This window comes from Coenobita brevimanus, chromosome 96, assembly GCF_032717465.1.
Source record: "Coenobita brevimanus isolate Jiangsu-jjx chromosome 96, ASM3271746v2, whole genome shotgun sequence".
In the NCBI taxonomy this organism is placed as follows: Eukaryota; Metazoa; Arthropoda; class Malacostraca; order Decapoda; family Coenobitidae; genus Coenobita; species Coenobita brevimanus.
In genome coordinates, this window is record NC_137049.1 from 33,450,573 (window position 1) to 33,473,366 (window position 22,794).

Sequence of the window (22,794 nt, forward strand, 5' to 3'; positions counted from 1 at the left end):
TAGACTCCACCTTGTTGAGAAGAGCTGTATGTGGGGAGCCTCCCCACACATGAGGGTTGTACTCTACTCGGGCGCATAAAACCCATGTATAAAGTTAACAACTGTGCAGGGGTAAAGAAGGCACGGAGTCGGCTTAGCACACCTAATCTCTTGGAAGCTGATTTTACAAGAGAAGTAGTATGATCTGTTCCATTGTTGTGTGTCTAGTTCATTACAGTATACTGATTCATATCGTTGATAAGGGCTCTAACATGCTTGCGTGCATCAGCCTTGGCCACTTAATGCCAGCTTTCTCCATGCTGCCCGATCTCTGGCAGCCTCCCTCTTCAATCCCTGATCCCTGAGGTCATATTCTATGACCTCATCCGAGGTCTTTTTTGGTCTGCCCATTGCAGCCCTACCCCTGACATTCACACTTCTCACCTTCTGCGCTCATGTCATCCTCCATCCTCTCAACATGCCCAGACCATCTCAGTCTTCCTCCTTCTCATCTCAGCTTAAATATATTCCAATCCCATCTTTTCTCTCTACTCTTAAATTGCAATTCTAGCCTCCCCAGACCTTGAATTCAAGGTCTCAGAACCCTCAAGGTCACTCCCCCTTTCATCATCAGAGGTTTGACTTTGTGACTCAGAGGGTGTGGTGGGCAAAAATGGAAGATCAGCCATGATTTTCCCAGTAAAGAGGACTTGTAACTGCTAAAATCGGTTTGGGGTAGAGGTTTATATTGCCATGCAAAATGTCTTGGGCAAATGGAGGTGTATAAATGGAGGGTCTATTGTATTTTTGCCCAACTTAATCCATTTGTCCTCTGAAAAATGCATCTTGCCATTCTCTCCAAAAATCAGTGTAGTATGACACAATGTACCGGTATAATGACGCAATGTACCGATATACACTAGCTATACTGGTACTCAATTTACTCTCTTGGCAGAGATTTTCTTTCTGATGTAGCTTATTTCACATAGCTCATTGATAGAAAAAGGCAATGCATCGACTCTACATTCTTTCCGTGATGTTTTTTCGTGACTGGCATCATTTCCTAGTGTTAGTCTTTTGTAACAGTGTAGAATTCAAGATGGAAAGATAATAGTTTTAGACAAAGTTCAAGTAAAAGGTATAGCATAGTACATAGTACAGTGTGTATTGGTGTTTTCAGATGTAGCCAGCAGCATATTTAATGTTTTACTTATTTTCTCGCAGACAAGCATGCCTGGAATGAAGAGGGATTGTGGAGGTGCAGCTGCGATCCTAGGAGCATTCTATGTGGCAGTACAGGCAGGTTACTCCCAGAACCTGCATGCTATCTTCTGCTTGGCTGAGAATGCTGTTGGTCCCACAGCAACCAAGCCTGATGATATCCATACCCTATATTCAGGAAGGTAAGAGTACAGTAAGTTTAAATATGTATCTGAAGACTATAGTAGCCAAGCTTGGGATCTTACACCTTGAGAAATGATTGCTTTATACTGCTATCTGAAGAAATTACTTTTTACTACTATCTAAAGATGCAAGGTGTATGGAAAGAAGAGCATACCGCGTTAACATTATGATTTTTGTGTTTGTTGCCATGATTGTTAAGGTTTATGTTATGAAAGTTGGACAGTCAGTGTTGTTGTTGTTGCTCAACCCTGATCCATCTGATGGAGCAGACCCATCGATCGTGGACGCATGTAAGCAGCTGCCCATGTGGGGTTGTCCTATAGGTTCCATAAACTGTTGATGTTGTGTATGCATCTTAGTGTGGCATGTGCTATTCAGTGCTCGATTATCTGTGTTCTGTTGTTTGGGCCAGTTTTAAAAGCTGGTCATATCATCAGACAGGAAGAAATCAGTAGGATGAAAGTTGTGGAAGCAATGAAGAAAGTCAAAATGGGGAAAGCCCTGGGAATTGATGGAGTGTGTGGTGAAATGCTGAAGCATGGGGGAGAAATAGTAGTAGAATGGATGTGGAAGATGTGCAGATTGGCCTGGGAGGAAGGTAGAGTACCGGAGGATTGGAAGTCAGGAATAATTATTCCCTTGTACATAGGGAAAGGTTGCTGGTTCCTTGAAAACTTGATAAGAAACAGGGAAGTGAAAAAGTTACTGCATGACAGTATTGTGATACTAACTCTAACGTATGGAAGTGAAGCTTGGACGTTGTTGAAGGGGCACAAGTCAAGAGTGAGAGCAGTGGAAATGAATTATTTGAGAGGAGCATATTGAGTCACATGGAGAGACAGACTGACAAATGAAGATGTGCAGGAGCACTGTGGTGTGGATGTGATAGGAAGTGCTAGGAGAAACACAGTGAGGTGGTTTGGCCATGTGGAGAGGATGGAGAGTGAGAGACTGATGAGGAGAGTGTATGTGAGTGAGGTAGAGGGGGAGAGAGGGAGGGGAAGGCCAAGGATGAGGTGGAGGGATGGAGTAGAGAGGTATATGAGAGAGTGGGGTGTGAACTGGGAGCAGGGCAGTGAAATGGCGGGGGACAGGGCGACGTGGAGGGGATTTGTTTGTGGCCACCCCGTATGGGCTTAAGGCGTTTGGCAATAGATAGATAGGTAGATTGTCATATCATATAGATAGATTGTCATATCATCTGTGATTCCATCCAACCCAGATCTAAACTGGTAGATGAGAAGAGTTGGGTGATGTCCTGCTCTAAGCCTGGCTAGGTGATTTCAATCATCTCCATTTAAGGACACCTCTGATGGGTGGATGTCAGGAGGGGGTTTTGTGGTGTGGTGTTATGATCGAGGTGTTTTACTGTCCTGTGCATGGTGAGTATGTAGGTTTTTCTACATTGCTGGTGTTGGAACATCTGGAGGTGGAATATTGTTGCAGAGGATTTGATAATATTTGTGTGGTATATGTTTTCATGTGCCTGTGTGTGGTGTGTGTCTGTCACGTAATGATGGATGTTGTAGCACAGGCTGCCATGCAGAAATATGTGCCCCTCATATCAAAGTGGTACCTGACTTTAGTTTCAGGGTAAGGTGTAGAAGTGGTTTTGTTGTAGCTAGTGGTAATGCCTTGGGCACTGTCCTTTATGATTTTCAAGGCATTGTAGTGAATATTAGATAGGATGATAGCCCATGTAAGGGAGGCATAGGACCTAACTGATTTAAATGTATTGCTTATAGAGTAAGGAGAGTTTTTTTTTTTTTTTTTAAACCCAGAGTCTAAATTTTTGCAGTTGCCCTGAGTGCATTGAGTCCAGGTTTACACTGCCTCATATGTCTTGTAGATGATCCTTGATGGGGAGTCCAGTGTCATACTTGTACAGTCATTGTCATAAGCAATCACCTATTGTCCGGTATCCCGTGCCTCAGTCTGGCTCCTTTATGCATGACAGGTCACACTGGAATGAAAGGGGCCAGAGAGAGAAGGGAAGGTGGGTGGGGGGGTGAGTGATGGTTCGGGGATGGAGCGAGGGAGAGGAGGAAGGGTAGGTAGGGGAGGGTGAATGAGATTGGAAGGGGTGGTCACATTATTTGTGTGTTCTTTCATTCAGGGCTTGATATAAAGGAGTTAATATTCAGTAGATAATGCTGCAGTACATCTTGTATAGGAGCAACAGATAACAAGCATTAGATAGGTGGTGATATCAAGGGCTGGCTTGTGAGAGAAATATACTGACGTGACAGATCAAACATTAGTGCAGAGCCATCAAGAGTGTATTGGCCTAGATTGTCAATGCGTGGGAGCCAGAGAATGAGAGGACATGGGCCTGCCTCCTCCAGCACATCAAGGACGAGTGGGAGCTGTTCAGACGAAACCGGCAAACCATCAACAACATTGTTTCCTCGGTGCCTGGAAAACTGCAAGAGGTTATTGAGACAGGTGGCCACTGGACTACTTACTAAGGCTTTCCTGGTTGCTTTGGTTTGACTAGTGTCAGTAAACATTAACGTAGATATATTTTGGGAGTTTGGGTAGGATTTTGTTTCATTTTCCTTCTAACATATTATGAGAGATTTTGTTACTATATCCACCCATGTGCACAGACATCAAATTTATTTACTTTTTATGCTGTCTATCTATTGCCAGACGCCATAATCCCGTACGGGGTGGCCATTTGAGTTATATGTTTTACAGATGCACAGTTTTTTAAAATAGCCTTTTCACGAAAAGATGCCATAAAAAAGTTGACATGGTGGTGACTGTATAGAGGGAGTATATAGCGAGAGGATGATCATAGTTACTGTTGACACAGCCTTGTCAGAGGTTGCATATGATACTTAGGTCCATAATTTAATTACGTGTAATGGTAGAGGTTGTTTCTTATATAAACATTACAGAAGTCAAAGCCATCCAGATTCCTTTCTGCGTCTGAAGTCAAAATACAGTAATCACTCCAATATCCGACGTAATAGAGCCATTGGTAGGTCCGGTTATTGGTTTTGTCCGGATATTGGGCCCCAGCTTATGGACTTGTACTTATGGACCCTAACTCAGAGAAACACCTATACAACTCCCTCTGGACATGCATAGCACCTATTTAAGACCCAAATCACACCAATAAGGCACATAAATGACTGAAATAAATGCAAAAGAAACATAAAATGAGGGTTTAGAAGTATGTTCATACATTAATAAACATTCTGGTACTTATGGACCCTAACCTAGCCTAACTCAGAAAAACACATTCCTTCTGCACATGCATAGCTACTAACACCCTATTCACACCAATAAAGGACATTAAAGAGTGAAATGAGGTAAGTATAGTAGGGAAAAAAGTACAGTATGAAACATTCTGGTAAGTATAGTATGGAAAAAAGTACAGTATGAAACATTCTGGCTACTTACAGCAAGTCCCTGGCCACCTCGATGAATAACCGCCTCCTCTCGGACTCAGACAGTAAGAACGATTTCCTGAAGCACTTGCAGTACACTCTTCCTGAAGTCTTGCACTGAACTCAGTCAATAACACACAGAAGTCCGTTCTCTTCACAGTGTTCACTTTGTCCAAATAATGCTCCATTGTAACTTAGTGTTGCACTTTAACTTTTCCCAATTTTTTTCCATTTTCCAAAGCCAAAACAAAGAAGTCTGTTTAAGTTAAATTTATTTTCCATTGAGTCTTTTCTCTCAACTTGAAAACCTTAACACAACACACAGTTTTTTTCACTGCACAACACTCAAAATTCCCGTGTGGTCTAGTGGAGAAGTTCTTGCTGTTTATTCACTGTCAGAGTCCGAGAGTATCACTGGCAGGCGACCTAGGGGTGCATCGCTGGGTCGTGGTGATGGTGTACCCACTGCAGAGGACTCTGAAGAAAGCCGCAAACTCACGTCGAGCGGTGACTCCACCGTGGCTGATGTGCTGGGCTGTGGCTCGGAGCATGAGGGCCTGTCTTGGGGAGGCAACGGAGTGGAGCCAGGGCTGGGCACAGCAGGGGTCACGGGCCTGAAAAAATGTCAATCGTTGACTGACGCAAGGAACGACGATTCTGACGATTGATGATGCGCTGCCTGCACTTCCTCCACGAGTCCCAAGGGCCCCATCTCCCTGTCGCAGTCCGGGTGTTCCAGGTAGTCTAGGGCGAACTCTAGATGTTCCCGGAGTGCGCTCAGCTTGGGGATGGCTGGGGTAGTGTCCTGCTGAGAGGAGTCCGCATCATCGTCGCCTTCGTCGTCGGAATTTTCAAGTTCGGTACTGACACCAGCAACCGAAGACGCGATCATGGTATCAGACAACGTCTGATACCCAGGATCGCCCTCGTCGTCGTCCAACCACTCACGAACTTCGTCCACATCAACATCGTCGCCGTGCGTACATAGCCGTGCATGGAAGTCATCCACGTCAAACCCTAGAAAATCGTACTCCACATCCGTTCGAAGAAGCAGACGAGACCAACCATTTTCAAGAGTTTTCACAGGGACTTCCTTCCATGCACTAGCCCAGTTGTACAGTGCAGACTTGATGTTGTAGCGGCGAAGGTTTTCCAAAGTCCGCTTGCCTCGTGTGTCCTGTCCTTCCCTGCGCTCGTCCTCGTCCTCGAGAACAACCATCACCTCGTCCAGGAACTTCCGACGGTATAGGCGCTTTGTTGCCACGTTTCTCTCGTGTTGTGTATTGTTGCTGTCATTGAAAGGGATGATGTGTGTACGATATATTGGGTGACTGTTACATCCATGATTCCATAGCTGTGTGTTGCATGTTTCATATTGGACACAGAGTCACTCAGGTGGCAGTTTTGAAACAAGTTTTACACAGCACTACAGTAGTATAATTCCATATTGTACTGATGAACATCAGGAGAGAAAATTAATCAATGTTATCTGTTCAGGACTGTGGAGATAAACAACACAGATGCTGAAGGGAGACTAGTGCTAAGTGATGGGGTGGCATATGCAGCCAAGGACCTTCACTGCTCCACCATCCTAGACATGGCCACACTCACTGGGGCACAGGGCACTGCAACAGGTGAGATATTTGGACTTTTCAAGTGACATAGGAGCCTTTTGCATAACCAGATTGTTCATATTAGGAAACTGTAGTGGGAGGTTCTGTTAATATTAAAGGAAACTGTGATGGGTGGCTCTAATCAATGTTTTATGGTGGGCTGATTGGTAACAAGCAGCTGTCTTATTTGTCAGTGCCACAGTAAAAGCATCCTTCAATTTGGCCGCGTTTTATGAATACCAGGCTAAAGTAATGAAGGAGTTGGGAGTCACTTAACTGGGATCAAATAAATTTCGACAGCAGGAGGAGTGTATATAGGGGATGTTTAGGAATGCCAGAGTGATGTGTAGTGTTGCACAGTTAGTGAATAAGAAAGTTACAGTGTAGTGGGATGGAAAGGTTGAAAGAGCATTGGAGGAAAAGAGGATGAACTGGTTAGAAAGAATGCAGGACAGGACTTCAAATGAAAGAAGATGATAATGTTTATTTGGAAATGCCAAAGTAGTGTGTGGTGTTGCAAGGTTAGCAAAGAAGAAAGGTACAGCATGGAGGGATGAAAAGATTGAGGAAGCAGTGGAGGAAAAGAGGAAAACATGGCTAGAAAGGATGCAGGAAAGGGCTTCAAACAAAAGAAGAGAAAACATTGAGAAGTGTGTGAAGAGACTGTTAATGAGGAAAGAGGAGAAAGTGGTGATTTTTAAAAGAAAAATGAATGAAAATTACCATAATTGGAAAACAGGAAATGGTTCTGGAAAGAGGTGCAAAAATGTAGAAGTGAGAATAAAAAGAAATATGAAAATGATGAAGGTGGTAAAATTCTAACCAGTGGTGGTGAAAGAAGCAGCAAATGGAAAGAATATTTTGAAAGGCTGATGAATGAGAATGGTGAAAGCAGAGAGGCTGTAAACATGATAAGCATTGTTGGTGTTCAGAGAAGGTGTATAATTTCAGGGAATATGACAGTGGCAGAAGTTAAGAATGCTGTGAAGCAGCAGAAGATTGGGAAAGCAGAGGGTATTGATGATGTGTATGCAGCAGTACTTTAGTGTAGTGTAGAGAGTGGAATGAGGTGTTTATGAGTAAGAAGGCATGGATGAGTGAAACTATGCCGATAGAGTGGAAAAAATCCTGTGATTGCACACCTGTATAAGAATAAAGTCAAGTGAAGTGAGTACAAAAATATTCATGGCGTAAATCTGGTCGAGTGTTGTAGGAAAGGTTAATTGAAAAATTAGAATAGAGAAAGCTATGAATATATCAGACCTTGGTGAGTGATGAACAGAGTGGCTTTAGGAAGGGTAGAGGATATGTGGATCAAGTATTTGCAACAAGGCACACAGTGAAGAATTCTTGAACAAAGGCTTATAAGGTATTTATAACATGTATAAATATAGAAAGAGCATACAACAAGGTAAAAAAAGGATTATGAAAGGTTTTACATATGTATGGTTTAGATGGTAAACTTGAGTGCTGTCAAGAGTTTTTACAATACTGTAGTAGCAAAGCATGTGTAAGGGTTGGTAAGCATATGAGTGAATAGTTAAAGGATTGTGTTGGCATGTGACAAGGTTGTGTGATGTCCTCTTTTTTTGTTCAGTGGGTGTGTGAGAGAGAAAGATATGGAAGTTGTTCAGGCTAAGGGACTGACAAGAGATTGAAATCCATTGGATGAATTTTGTGGGGAGGAGCGTATGACCAGGGATTGACACCACTTTTTAACTTGATGTTGGTGGACTTATAGTCAGATAGACATTTCTAAGCCAGGATTTTGGAGGCTTGACTGGTGAATGAATGGGAGAGTGGCCCCTTCAGTTAGGCAAAATTTAGTTAGTGTCTTATTCTGTCAGGGTCTTTCTGGCTCTCTGGACCTTACCTCACCCCACCTTATGAGGGGAGAGGATGTCTGGATGATGACAATGAAGGTGATGATGTACTTAAATGCCAGTGTGTATTTACGTAGTTGTGATATACAGGAATTGAGCTACGCTCGTGGGGTCCTGTCTCTGTTTCTCGATAAGTCAAATTTTGCTTTGAACTTGTATAAGTTTTTAGACTGGATAATCTCTTTGTCCAGGCTATTCCACAAGTCTGTGCATCTATATGAAAAACTATATATCTTGATATTATTCAAGCAACTTGGCTTTTTCAGTTTCATTCTTTGTCCTCTTGTTAGTCTCCCATCCCATAGAAACAGACCTTCTCTGTTAATTTTTTCTTCTCCCATCTTGTCTCTGAGCATTGCAGTCATGTTGCCCCTCTCTCTCCTTTCTTCTAAGGAAGGCAGGTCTAGCTTTTCCAGACTTTCCCTGTACGACAGATCTGCCAGGCTAGGGACCATCTTGGTTGCTGTTCTTTGTTTTCTCTCCATCTTATTTATATCTTTCTTTTTATGTGGAGACCACACTACTGCTGCATATTCCAACCTGGGGCGGATCATGGCCACTATCAATTTTTTTTATTATCTCCTCATCCATGTAATGAAATGCTATTCTTGTGTTAGTCAAAAGATTGTACGTCTCTCAAACTCTCTTATTAACGTGTTTTTCAGGTGACAAATTATCCTGGAGCAGCACTCCCAAGTCCTTCTCTTCTCTCGCTCTTGTGATTAGTTCATTACCTATCAAATAATTCAGTGATGGTATCTTGGTACTTTTACCCATTTCTAATATTTTACATTTTTTTGTATTGAATTTCATTTCACACATCTGGCTCCAATTGTGAATCCTATCCAGGTCCTCCTGCACCATTTTACAATCATCCTCAACTTCTACTCTCCTCATAATCTTTGCATTGTCAGCAAACAGTCTTGCATAACTGTTCATTCCATCTACTGTATCATTTACATAAACCAGAAACATTATGGGCACTGACACCGAGCCCTATGAGACTCCACTTGTTATTTCCCTCCATCCAGACATCCTGTCTTTTATTACTCTCCTCATTTGTCTGTCTCTCAAGAAGTGTCTCATTCACTCTGAGAGGTTCGCCTTCAGTCCTCCTATGTGTTCCAGTTTCTGTGTAGCGTTATTTAAGTTCCATTGTAATCTTTAAAGCTGCCTTAGCAGTTTATCACAGTTTACAGCTCTAGTTGTATAGAAAAAGTTCTGAAAATTTGGACTGCATCCCCAACTCATAGTATGGACTGCATGTATTGCTCTTATTAGGGAAGTTCCATGGAGCTGTGGTAACCAATAGCCGAGAGTGGGAAGAAGCAGCAGTTGTGGCAGGAAGGAGTTCAGGTGACCTGGTCCACCCTCTCCCCTTCACTCCAGAACTACATTTTGCAGAGTTTGCCTCAGCTGTGGCAGATATGAAGAACTCTGTAGCTGTGAGTTGATAATTAGGTGTTGATATTGTACACCAGTTATAATGGATTAATTTGAAAGAGGACTTAAAGTAGAAACAGAATGTTATCATCAATGGAATTATAACAACATAGCAAAGGCCATGATGTAATTTGTCATCTTTAAGTTGACTGTAAATTTAAAAGTACATAGTGATAAACTACAGTAAACCCTCGATGTAACGAACGCTTTATAGCGAACTTCAGATATAACGACCCACCATTTCCAGAGCGAACTATTGCCAGATATAGCAACCTTTGGTCGCTATATCCAGCAGATGTTCACTCCCTGGCATGGTAAGTACTGTAACAGTACTGCAGTACATTATAGGCATTGTATTTATATGTACAACTTCAAACAGGATGGTATTTACTGGACATGTACTGTATAACTGCATTAACCATTGAATTCTCCAAGTGAAACTTCATAGAATAAGTTGTGGTTGCACATGTAGGACCGAACAACCATGGATATAGCACCCTTGAGTCGATAATCCCTCTGTTAATAACGACCATCGGATATAGCGAACTTTCAGATATTACGACTCAACCCTCCCCCCAATTTGTCCATTATATCGAGGGTTTACTGCACTGTATTTCACTTGTCTAGTGTTAAGCTTTGTCTTGTTTTTAGTGCTGTTACCACATGATAGTGTATAGGATGTTATAGCTTAGTATTTCCTCCATATATTTTTTTATGCCAGTATTTCCTAATATGCTGAATGAACAAAATTTGTACTACATTGCGTCTTTTTGTCTGGTAAGGTGTGTACAGGTGTTCTTAATATTCCTTAGGACCGGTCCAATGCCACTTCTTCCTGTGCTGGGCTCTTCATTGCAGCTCACCTTGGCTTTGACTTCCCTGGCAACTGGATACACGTTGACATGGCTTACCCAGTCCACTGTGTTAGTATTTTATTGTTTACTGTGTGCCTAGAGATAGGTAGATATGAAGTGCATGTGTATGTATATTATAAAGTACCGGTACTGCATAATAGTTTATAGATCATTATCATTAAAATTATCACCATAACCTTATAACCTCTTAACATTTGAGTAGAATTTAGACATACGAAAAAATATACGCAAATGTAGACCTGTCAGCAGAGTGCCCAGTGAAACGACAGATATACGGTATTTATGTACTGATCATGTTTTAATAAATTCTGCATTCCGCTCCAGAGGTAAAAAGTCTCTATTTATCTATCTATTGCCAGACGCTTCAATCTCGTTCGGGGTGGCCACAAAAAAATCGCCTCCATGTCGCCCTGTCCCCCGCCATTTCACTGCCCAGCTCCCAACTCACACCCCCCTCTCTCATATACCTCTCCACTCCATCCCTCCATCTCATCCTTGGCCTCCACCTCACTCATATACTATATACTCTCTTCGTCAATTTTTCACCCTCCATCCTCTCCACATGGCCAAACCACCTCAGTGTATTCCTCCTAACACTTCCTATCACATCCACATGCACACCACAATGCTCCTTTATATCCTCATTTGTCAGCCTGTCTCTCCATGTGACTCCACAGGCTCCTGTTAAATAACTCATTTCCACAGCTCTCACTCTTGACTTGTGCCCTTCCAACAACATCCAAGCTTCACTTCCATACGTTAGAGTTGGTATCACAATACTGTCATGTAGTAACTTTTTCACTTCCATGCTCACTTCCTTGTTTCTTATCACTGCTTTCAAGGAACCAACAACCTTTCTTCCCTGCTGTACCCTTTCAAGCACTTCACCCTCCAAACCTCCATCCTTACTCATCACACTACCCAAGTACTTAAACGTACTCACATTTTCCAATTCCTCACCATCCAACCTCGCTGTACATTCACTGACTTCACCTCTCTCAAAGACCATAACTTTACTCTTCCCTACATTCACCTTTAGATTCAGTTTCTTACTGCCAGACTTATTCACCAAGCCCTGCAGTTCCCCTTCGTCTTTATTTAACAACACAGTAACAACAGTACAGGGAGTTTCCACACATTGGGTACAATTTATTTTTGATTAACATGAACTGGTAGATTGTTTGGCCACAGCATTCAAAAGCATTGTTTAAACAGTAGCACTGTAAACTAGTCCTATCTTATAAGCAGCATTTAGTGAGCAAAAGAACCAGCTGTGGCTCATGAGCCAGAATTGGGTGTCCCTGGTCTAACATAATAGTTCACCACACCTCTCTTCCATAAGTATTGACTCAATTATTAAAAAAAAAAAAATTGCCATGTATATTGATGTAGAGTTAGTTTGAAAGCATGCCATATTATATATATATATATATATATATATATATATATATATATATATATATATATATATATATATATATATACATATACATATATATATATATATATATATATATATATATATATATTAAAAAAAATAAATAAATAAAGCAGGGTTTTCTTTGCAGGGTGAGCGAGCCACAGGATATGGAGTTTCTCTCTTGGTTATTCTATTTGGTCACAATTCCCAGAGTCGAATGTTTCGCAGCCTAGCCCCAATATCCACCGAAAATGGAGATTGTGAGAATGACTGCAAAGCTTCTAAAAAGATGAGGTTATCATAGGGATGTAAGATTGATTAAAATATTTCTGTCACTTGCAAAGTTACAAGTCCTTAAGACAATAACTTTAGTGCTGTGTCCTCAGCTGTATCATCAAAAAGCTATCAAAATGCTACAAATCCCCAACTTAGTTTTTTAAAGTATACATATAAAGCCAGTAGCCTACATCTTTGATAATAGAGAGAGATTTTAATTAATATAGGGCAGTATCTCAGGTAACAAATGCTAAATAGATAAGAGTTAAATAACATTTTTCATAACTGAATTTTGTATTTAGAGCTGAGGAATTTTTAAGTATTTATTCTTTTACTTTTTAAAGCCTTATTGATATTTTCATAATGATTTTTAGTAAAAGAAAGCTGTTTGTATTTTGTAGGTTACAAAAAACACAGAGGAAAAACAAATAATACCTGTGTCCTGGAGTGTTCTTTGTATCAGTTACATTAGACTGTCATAAAGACAGGATTGGCTACATATCAGAGTACACTTATATATCTCAGTGCATATCTGTTTTGTCTGCCATATTATTAGAAAATCATAAATAACTTCTGTTCATGATTGTGTACTCTGAAACTTGGTTTGTCAGATATGTTTGATATAAAATAATAATCTTAATGACTATACTATAGTGTGTTTCATCCAATTGATGCCTTCCATGTCACTAATTTTCTTGGAATAGACTTACAGCAAAAGATGTAAAGTGTATCACAATCATTTTTACTAAATGCTCATCTGTTAATGTACAGATAAAGTAGATACCAGAGTAACTTTGTGATTATTTCATCATCATGAATATAGTATCCCTGCTTGTCATACGAGGCGACTAAAAGGGTTGCCGGAGGGTTAGTGCCCCTCCCCGGCAAACATCTAACTAAAAAAACGAACAAGAAGCCTCGGACAAGGACAGACCAAAAGATGACGACCAAGGACCAGACCATGGACATGGTACAGATCCCAACATGGAATTAAGGGGTGCGAATGATGAGGTGAAAGAGAGAGAGATTGTCCAGGTGCTTGAGGGCGCGAAAGTGGATGTATGTGGAGTAACTGAAACTAAATGGGGAGAAGAGAGTGTGAAAGAATGGGAGTATGGATGGGGTATATGTGCAGGAGTAGGTGAGAATGAGAGGGCAAAAGGAGTGTGTATAGTTGTGAGTAGAAGATGGAAGAAGAGCATAAGACAGTATGGATCAGTTGGGTCAAGGATTGTGTGGGTAAGGTTGAAAGTTGTAATACAAATGTGGGCGATTGTGTGTGTGTATGCGCCAACGCAAGATCGCGCTAGCAGAGTGAGAGAAGAGTTCTGGACAAATGTGGAAGTGTGCATGGAAAAGTTTGGAAGGAATGAGAGAGTGTTTTTGATCGGTGATATGAATGGTAAAGTAGGGAATGTGTAGGTGGATGGAACAGTTGGTGGGTGGGGTGTGCCTGCTGAGATAGATGAGAATGGCAGTGCGTTAGTGGACATTTGTGCGGGAGGGGGTTGGTGATAGCCAATACCCTCTTCAAACATAAAATGATCCACAGGTATACATGGCGAGTGATGAGAAGGGTGGGTGGTGAACTGAATGGAAGGAAGGCAATGATGGATTATGTGTGTGTGGATGAAAAGATGCAAAGATGTGTAATGGATGCAAGAGCTTATAGAGGTTGGGGGAGTGGACCTTCTGACCACTACTTGGTGGTGGCCAGAATTAGGATACAAGTAAGATGGAGAAATAGAAGAAGGGAAAGGCGAGAGGAAGGAGTAGTTGCAAGGAGAGTGGAAAGGTTACAAGAGGATGAGAAAAAGGCAGAGTATAAGAGAGAAGTGGAGGAATGATTGGGCAAATATGAAGTGGAGCAGATGGGGGACGTGGAAGGTGTGTGCAGGATATTTACAGAAGAAATATGTGCAGCATGTGATGTGGTGTGTGGGAGGAAGAGAAGACAGAGGGGAGTGCATGGAACAGCGTGGTGGACTGAAGAGGTGAAACAGGCTGTGGCACAAAAGAAGAAAGCATACAATGAATGGATGAGAAATAGGGGCGTGGAAGAAGTTGAGAGGCGGAAGAGAGAGTTATATGTAGAAAGAGAGAGGTGAAAAGATTAGTAAGAGAGAGTAAGAAGAGAATGGATGAGGAATTTGGAAGGAATTTGAGTGGAAAGTGGAGGGACTGTAAGAAAATGTTCTGGAAAGAGGTGAAGAGAGTAAGACAGGGTGGAAGTGAGGTTAGTAGGGGAGTGAAAGATAAAAATGGGAGATTACTAGTGGAGAACGGAGAAAAAGTGAGCAGATGGAAAGAACACTTTAAGGAATTGTTGAACATAGAGGATGGAAGTAATGTGAGTATAAGTGGCTGGGGAATGGCTGGGAGAAGGAGGGAGGTGAGAAGACGGTAAGAAATCAATAGGATAGAAGTTGTGGAAGCAATGAAGAAAGTTAAATCGGGGAAAGCCCCAGGAACTGATGGAGTCAGTGGTGAAATGCTGAAGCATAGGGGAGAGATTGTAGTAGAATGGATGTGGAAGATGTGTAGATTGGCCTGGGAGGATTGCAGAGTCCCGGAGGATTGGAAGTCAGGTACGATTATTCCCTTGTACAAAGGAAATGGGGAGAAAGAAGTGTGTGGTAATTATAGGGGAATTTGTCTTCTTAGTATAATAGGAAAAGTGTATGGTAGGATACTTATTGACAGAGTTGGAGAAAGAACAGAGGAATTAGTTGAAGAACAGGGAGGCTTTAGGAAGGGAAGAGGTTGTGTAGATCAGATATTCATTCTTAGACATTTAGTGGAAAAGTTTCTAGAGAAGGGAAAGACGTTGTATGCGGCTTTCATGGATTTGGAGAAAGCATATGACAGGGTGGATAGACAAGGATTGTGAAAAGTATTAAGAATATATGGAGTAGATGGGAAGCTGTTAAATGCTGTGAAGAGTATGTATGATGGTGCTAAGGGTGCAGTGTGTGTGGAAGGTGAACTAAGTGAATTTTTCTCTTTGAAGGTTGCGTTGAAACAGGGATGTGTCATGTCTCCATGGTTGTTCAGTCTGTACATGGATGGAGTAATAAGAGGGCACACAAAATGAATGGGGTTTAGTTGACCAACTTTGATGTCAAATTAAATAATCTGGTGAAAAGTGGCAGTTTTTCCTCGGTTGGTGACATAGGGAATTCTGTCCATTTGAGCATGCAAATATCCTCTTCCTTTACTGCCCAGGTCTTACTATCATGCAGCATTACACTCCTAACACATGCTGCATACAAAGATCCCTTAGCACGGAGGAAGAGCCCTCTCATCAGGGGGCAACATCCCTTAACTTCTTCCAACCACGTCTCACTCTAGCCACAGAGCTAGCTCCAACCCCACCTTCAGCACATAACATGTACCATAGTAATTTGTTGGTTATCTGGTAACCACCCAATGTACCACAGTAAATTGTTTCTTAGGTCACAGGAAACAGTTTCACTCGTCACTCGGCGTAGAGGCACCTGAAGGTAGCATTACATTAGTAAGTGGATGCTGGCTCAGTGAAATCTACTTATCTTTAAAACTAGTTTAACCATTGATTACTAGACTTTACTTTTAAACTGAACCAATTTTGATGTTAGATAGGAAAGCCTGTGGACAGTAAAAACACGTATGGGTTGGTTCTATTGTTACCACCCAGCACTGCAAATGTTTTCCCAGTTTACAGGAAACCACTTAGCTTGTCACTCAATGTAAAGCCACCTGAAGGGAACAGAGTAATAAAAAGTTACAGAAGTGGGAGAAATAGGAAGATAGGAGGGCAGACACAAAGAAAGAATCATAAAGATGGAAGAAGAAGTAGGACACTACATCAAATGAGTGGACGATGGTCGCCACCACCTTATGAAGGGTTATCATCTGAGAAATGGTTAGAGTTTACCACTCAATGCTACTGGGCTGCAAGTGACAGGTCACTTGCCTTGCATGCTGGGATTAACTAGCCAAGCCATGGGTAACTAGGCTCCTTACTGGATAAGAGCAGATTAGATGAAAAGACAACTGAGTATCTGATACTCATCTGTGAGCAAACTTTATGGAGAATACAAGCCACTGTAGTATGATGAGGCACAATGTCAACATTAGTAAAAGGAAATCCTCGATCCTTACGGGGTAACAGTGGATTAGGTGATAAACTGTGTATTTAATAATCATCTGTGAGCAAACTTAATGAAGAATATAAGCTAGTACGATGCGGCACAATGTCAACTAACATTAGTAAAAGGAAATTCATGGATTATAATGAATATAAAGCATCCACCACTGGGCAACCTCGGAATCCCCTGCAATGTTATCTCCATTAATAAGGCTATGATGGCTTATAGTACAAAATGAAGGACCTTTATGAAAACTAAGGGTTCGAAGATTCCTATCAATGAATCACACGCACACTGTCGTCAGCAGTCAAATTTTTTAATGGCCCTGCCACTCTGCAACTTATTTATTCATTTCTGCAAATGACCCCAGTACGTGCACAGAGAAAAACATATTGAATTTGCACCCAGAAAATTATCAAATATTGAAAACACGCTGGATAAATAGGAAGTTAGCGAATCAAGTTTACTTAGTTCCCAAAAAGAGAGAGAGAGAAAAAATCGCATTTCACTAATATTCGTTGGTGTTTTCTCAGTTTCTTTGGGGATACACTTGTTTTCAACGGCCTAAGATCCCAAATTAATTATCAAAATGTCTACCCGCATTTTCGCAAAGCTTAGCCCCATAAAAATGGTTGTAAATAAAAAAAAAAACAAGTGTCGGAATGGAGGCGTAAGGATACCCAACAAAATTTCCCAAACCTCATTGACGTTCGCAGCCGACAGCCGAAAAACTAGGTTCGGCTACCGCGATAATTGATTTGTCAAGTGTGATAAGCAAATTAAATCGCACAGTAAGAGGTACTACGAATACGTCGGTCCTCTTGCGTCGAAAGGGCATTCCCGAGTTGAAATAAAATCGTCTGGCGGTATCAAGAATAAAATTGCTGAAATTTATGTCCACACCCGCCTTACTAGAGGGCTTTACTCCTTTAATCCAGTGAGGCCATTTTTAGTTCATCCTTAATAAAGTTTTCACCTGACAATTGTGCCACTCCCATAACATTAATACTGAAAGTCGTGACTACATGAAGTTCGATACCGGTAAGTCCTGGTTCTAAGCTTGGAATACCTTTCAGTTTGACCGCACTGGTCCATCACCTGGATACTGCTCATTTCATCACTAATCCATTGTCACCACATTTTTAACCAGTTCCATGACCCCTAGAGCACTATCTCATCCAATTCCTCACCGCGTTCTGCAGTTTCGTCACAAAGATCCTCCCCGTTTCATCCCCCGAAATACCGATAAGAATCACTTACAACATGGGCTGTACCAAGGACAATAGGTCTTATTGGCCTTGGACTGTACCTTGAGATATTCACACACACACACACACACACACACACACACACGCAGACACAAATAAGGGCAACTGATCAGTGGAATGCACTACCGAATGAAATAGTGTGCGCCAAAACAAGTCATAATTACAAGGATATGTATGATAAAAGTGATTTAATACACGGGACAGTACGAGCTTGAATCATTCCTATTAAAATACAATGACGTAAGAACAATTAGGTAAGAAAATAAACATGTGCACACACGTGAAACAAGTTACCGAAGTTAGTGGTCGAGATGTCGTACTGATGGGGTTGGACTATTTCTGAGCAATGACTAAAGATGGCTCCACAGTTAACACATTTTACTAAGGAACAAGGAATTTTAAAAGAACCGTAATAATAATAAACGTCAGCCATATATATTGCAACACAAATATTGAATTGGCGTTACTATGAAAAGAAAAATCACACTTACCCTGCCTCAGTCGTCTGCAAGCACGTCCTACCCCTTCCATGTCTAGCTGGTAACTAAGAAGATCGTTGCGTCAACGCGGGATTCAGACGCTTAGAAGAGGGTGAATTTGGCCGTGATTTCGAATGGCTCCGTAAGTAAGCTCATAATATTAATGATTCCTTAACTGAATTTAGGCTCTGTAAGCTAACGAAAAATAAAATAATAATCCGTTGTAGTTTAAGCTGCGATATAATACAAAATTCTGTATTCTAAGCCAGAATTGTGATAGTCTAGAAAATTTTTGATGGTCTCGGCTTCTTCCGAGCATGGTACAATTGCCTTAACTAGAAGGTATTTGGGGGTTAAAGGTTCGAATATGGAGGGCGAATTCAGTTGTGGGGCTTTTAGAATGCCAGAGAGAGAGAGAGAGATTAAATCTTCCCGTGTCTCTCGCTCACCAAAAACACATCGTAGTTATGCATGAAAAATTATCATGACCTTTATTTCTTTAATCTTTGTAGGCTGGACAAGGAATGGGAAATGCAGAAACTTCCTGTGTCTAGTTCTTTCTCTAAACGAAAATATGAGTAGCCTAACAGGACACACACACACACACACACACACACACACACACACACACATGGAGACTGTACCAGTTTTCAAAGATTCCCATGTATCTTGTTTTCTGTAACCGAAAATATGAGTTATGAGATGTGGAATTAATGTAGCCATTAAGTCTGTGAAGCTGGAGCCTGTATCAAGACAATCTTAAGTGTTTTCGATACTAAAGTGCACAACATTCATTATCATACAATATAAATCTTATGAATAAATGAGAAAAAAATGACTCTTACCCTATGCTTTTTCTTGATTACCTTCCATTAACCTCTTCATTACGGTGGCATCTTTAATTCTTTCTACCTCCAGACAAGTTTAGCCTATTCATCTTATGGCAGAAATTTTAGCGAAGGGGTCGATGAAAGCTATATCTGATCTCTCTAATTCGAAAACAAAATATGCGCTGTTAGCAAGAATAGGCTGGAAAAAAAAAGTCAACGTAGTAAAAGAGTTTGCAATAATGAAATAAGAATGAGAGAGGGAGGTGTGAGTTGGGAGCAGGGCAGTGAAATGGCGGGGGACAGGGCGACTTCGAGGCGATTTGTTTGTGGCCACCCCAAACGGGATTGAGGCGTCTGGCAATATATATATAGATAGATAGATAGAAATAAGAATCTTCCAAGCATTTCCTCCTCTAAACTTCCATCCTTATTCATCACACTGTTCAAGTGCTTGGATGCACTCTCTTTCTCCATTTTCTCACCATCCAGTCTTATTGTTTATGCTGCAACGTATTTTCTTTCACTCAAAGACCACTTTGCTCATATCTACGTTCAATTTTAGATTCCGTTTCTTACACACTGCCGAACTCACTGCTCAAGGCTTGTAGTTCACATTCATCGTCACTTAAACAGTACAGGAAGATTCCACACGCTGCTCTCTCGCATTAGACACTGTAACATCCACTACCTATTATCTTCTATAACCTCATCCTTATGTAAATTAAACTACCACACAGACATGACACACAGAGAAAAATTTTTGCCCTTATGCAGATAAATTTTTATACCTTACTGGCAAAATTAGATAACACTGTTGCTCAAATTATCCTTTCCATCTGATAAATTACCAATATGCTGGGAATCGAACCAGGGACTCTCAGGTGAGAGCCAGGCAGCATACCACTAAACCACGACCAGGTAAAAGTTAACTTACGTTGTCACAATCTTGTAACCAACGTCCCTCCGCCCCCACTGTGGGCATCAAGAGGATGAGTTAACCCCCTGGCACTCGGGCAAGTAGATGCTTTTAATCTATCCCAGGCACTTACAGCAAGTCAGAATTAAAGCCTACAAATTGCACTGACACCGAACACCATGTAGCCTAGGCTAATAATTAGATCATGAGACCAAATTTATTACTCAGGAACCTGATTTACAAAACATCCCACTGCAGGTTATGAGCTCTACCAGGGCCAGCTTGTGGCAATATCATATTTCACAGTATTATCACTTATTTAGGGTGCTATATCAGATGTCTATCAGCACAAGGGGAGGTAATATAAGTATTGTCTACCTATGCTGTTTAGTGTGTGATAACCTTTTACTGGAAGATACAGACCACTACTGAAATGGAAGGTCAGGCTTCCACGGGTCCTGCAAAGCAATAAACTTACAGTACTGTACATATTTATAATGTTTATTCTCATTTTAATATGTGTTAGTGTGAGTGATATCATAAAACTTTTTACAATATTTCATACTTGATGCCCCCACATTATCACCATAAATCCTTCCAGTTATTATACCTAAATATTTATCGTCCTAATCTCATTCCTTCTCGTGTAGTATGCACAAATACTTGTTTTAGCTACTGTACAGTATGGATAATAATAATAAAAATAATAATAGTAATAAATAATAATAATAATAATAATAATAATTATGGCACCTGGTGGTTTAGTGGGTAATTAAGGCACTCCAATCGGATTAAGCCTGTGTAGGGTAATATCCAAGGGATGGTTGAGGTTTATTGCTCACGTTATGCCACTCAGATGAGTGAGGCTGGTCACTCTCATCTTACATGTCAGGACCAACTTGCCTAGCCCCGGGCTCCTACGCTCCTCATGGGGCGACACAGGACTGGATGGTGGATGGATGGATGGACAATATTAATAGTAATAATAATAATAATAATAATAATAAATAATAATAATAATAATAATAATAATAATGACAGTAATAACAATAATAATAATAATAATAATAATAATAATAATAATAATAATAATAATGATGATGAGAAAGAGAGAGAGAGATTGTCTTCATCGCTGTATTTATGATAGCATTTTTCATATTTCTTGTTGTGGTTGTTGCTGAACCCCAGTTTCTCTGGCGGAGCAGACTTGCCAATTACAGGTAAGCAACTGAGGCTATCCTACAGGTACAGTACAGTAAAATACACCGTGTTGGGAACCAGCACCCTCCTGTGGCAGTCACAGCCTCGCCAGGGTTCGATCAGAGTCTTTCCCTACAGCGAAATGCAAGGAAAAATGAGGTGGTTTGAGTCCTGGGTGGAAACGTAGCTTCCATGTTAGTTTTTAAATCCTGGCTCACCTGTATCTGTCAACAACCAAGAGAGGTACCCTAAGGTGTGTTCCAGTAGGCTATGACAGGGGGGCTTGGAATGCCCTGAGACACACAATTATAGTAAGGATGCACATGTATAGCAGGGATAAGGGGGATAATAATGAGAATGATCATACATGTATCGATGAAATTTTGCCGGTTTATTAGTAATTATCTCATATGCATAAATTGTTAAGGTTATTTGAACCTTTGTCGTAAAGGACTCTCAGCTGAAATGAAATGTCTGCCATGAGCCACGATAAAATATCTTGGTGATGTTCGACCCTACAAAGGATTAATCGTATATGCCAAATGAATGTTTGTAGTAATTCAACAAGTAAGCCTAAGCACTAGTTGTCATTAACTAATCAATTCTGATTACTGCATATGAACTGTCCATGCATAACCCAGAAAGCATACACATTAGCTCTTAATTAAAAATATTTCAGTATTAATCCAGCATTTACTTTGGTTATCAGTATATTCTCAGGAGTTGTTATATTATGCTTATTGCTTCAAATACAATGATACACTTTTGCACATTTTATGGAATCAGATAATTCCCTAAATGAAATGAGTCCACTAGTCTCTGTTAACACTTTGTCTCCCCCTGCTATCTTGCCGTGCTATGAACTCCTAGTTAAGAAAAGTAAGTTACTGCAATCCGAAAAAGGGTTGTGTTTTCGGCAACGCAGAGAATATATTGAAATGTGAATTACTGGAAGGTCCTTGACCAAAGAAGAAGGGGTTCGAAGGCTGAAGCGAGGACACCTCCTTCCACGCTGAGAGGTCGAGTCTGGGATGACCCGAGCACGCAACTTCCTTATTGCTGGAAGGAAATACCAGTTTCTAGGAAATGAAATCTTTTTGAGTATCTAAGCGAAACAGAGCGGAAAAAGAATTGGATTATACTGCTTGCAGCAGCACCGTGGATACTGCTTACAATTTAAGAGAGCACTTTACGGCTTATTGTCAGCACTTATCCTGACTGATTGGTCGATGTAGTTAACACTGTCATTCAAAATGAAGTAGGTCCTTCAGGAGAGGTTGTTGAACTCGTGTCCTTTCATTTCTGGTAATAATGTACTTAACGTACGGCAGAGGGTGCGAGTGAAGGGTCGTACTTGTGGGTGAGAGGGGGGGAACACTTCCTTCTGTACCAGCCATGCTTCGGGTCAGTTTTTGTTTCACTCGCAACTAATGCAAAGTGAGATGAAACACAATAATGTTACGTTAATGCATATTTTTAGATCTGGATATCACAAAATTAGGAATGTGTTCGAGAAAGCAAGCTTGCTAATAGCATCGGGCTAGTACAGCACCTCCACTCTGTGGGGCTTAAACCCACCTCGGTCACTGAATATCTAAAGGGTGTGTGGCCGTCACATCATTATGACGTTTTTCCTTTCGGATGCACACATCCCGATCTACTGCAGCAGGGGTGGTGGTA

At 41.0% G+C, this 22,794-nt stretch overlaps 1 protein-coding gene across 1 annotated transcript in view; it reads left to right on the plus strand.

Annotated features, from left to right (window-relative positions):
• The window catches only part of grsm (probable aminopeptidase NPEPL1 granny smith protein), a 29,213-nt gene extending 16,273 nt beyond the window's left edge, over nt 1–12,940 (plus strand). The window contains exons 7-11 of the mRNA XM_080283123.1: nt 1,204–1,382; nt 6,279–6,415; nt 9,559–9,722; nt 10,533–10,643; nt 12,164–12,940. Coding sequence (XP_080139249.1) covers nt 1,204–1,382; nt 6,279–6,415; nt 9,559–9,722; nt 10,533–10,643; nt 12,164–12,319 — 747 coding nt within the window. The 3' untranslated portion in view covers nt 12,320–12,940. The remainder of the gene's footprint in view (nt 1–1,203; nt 1,383–6,278; nt 6,416–9,558; nt 9,723–10,532; nt 10,644–12,163) is intronic.
• The last annotated feature ends 9,854 nt before the right edge of the window (nt 12,941–22,794 follow it).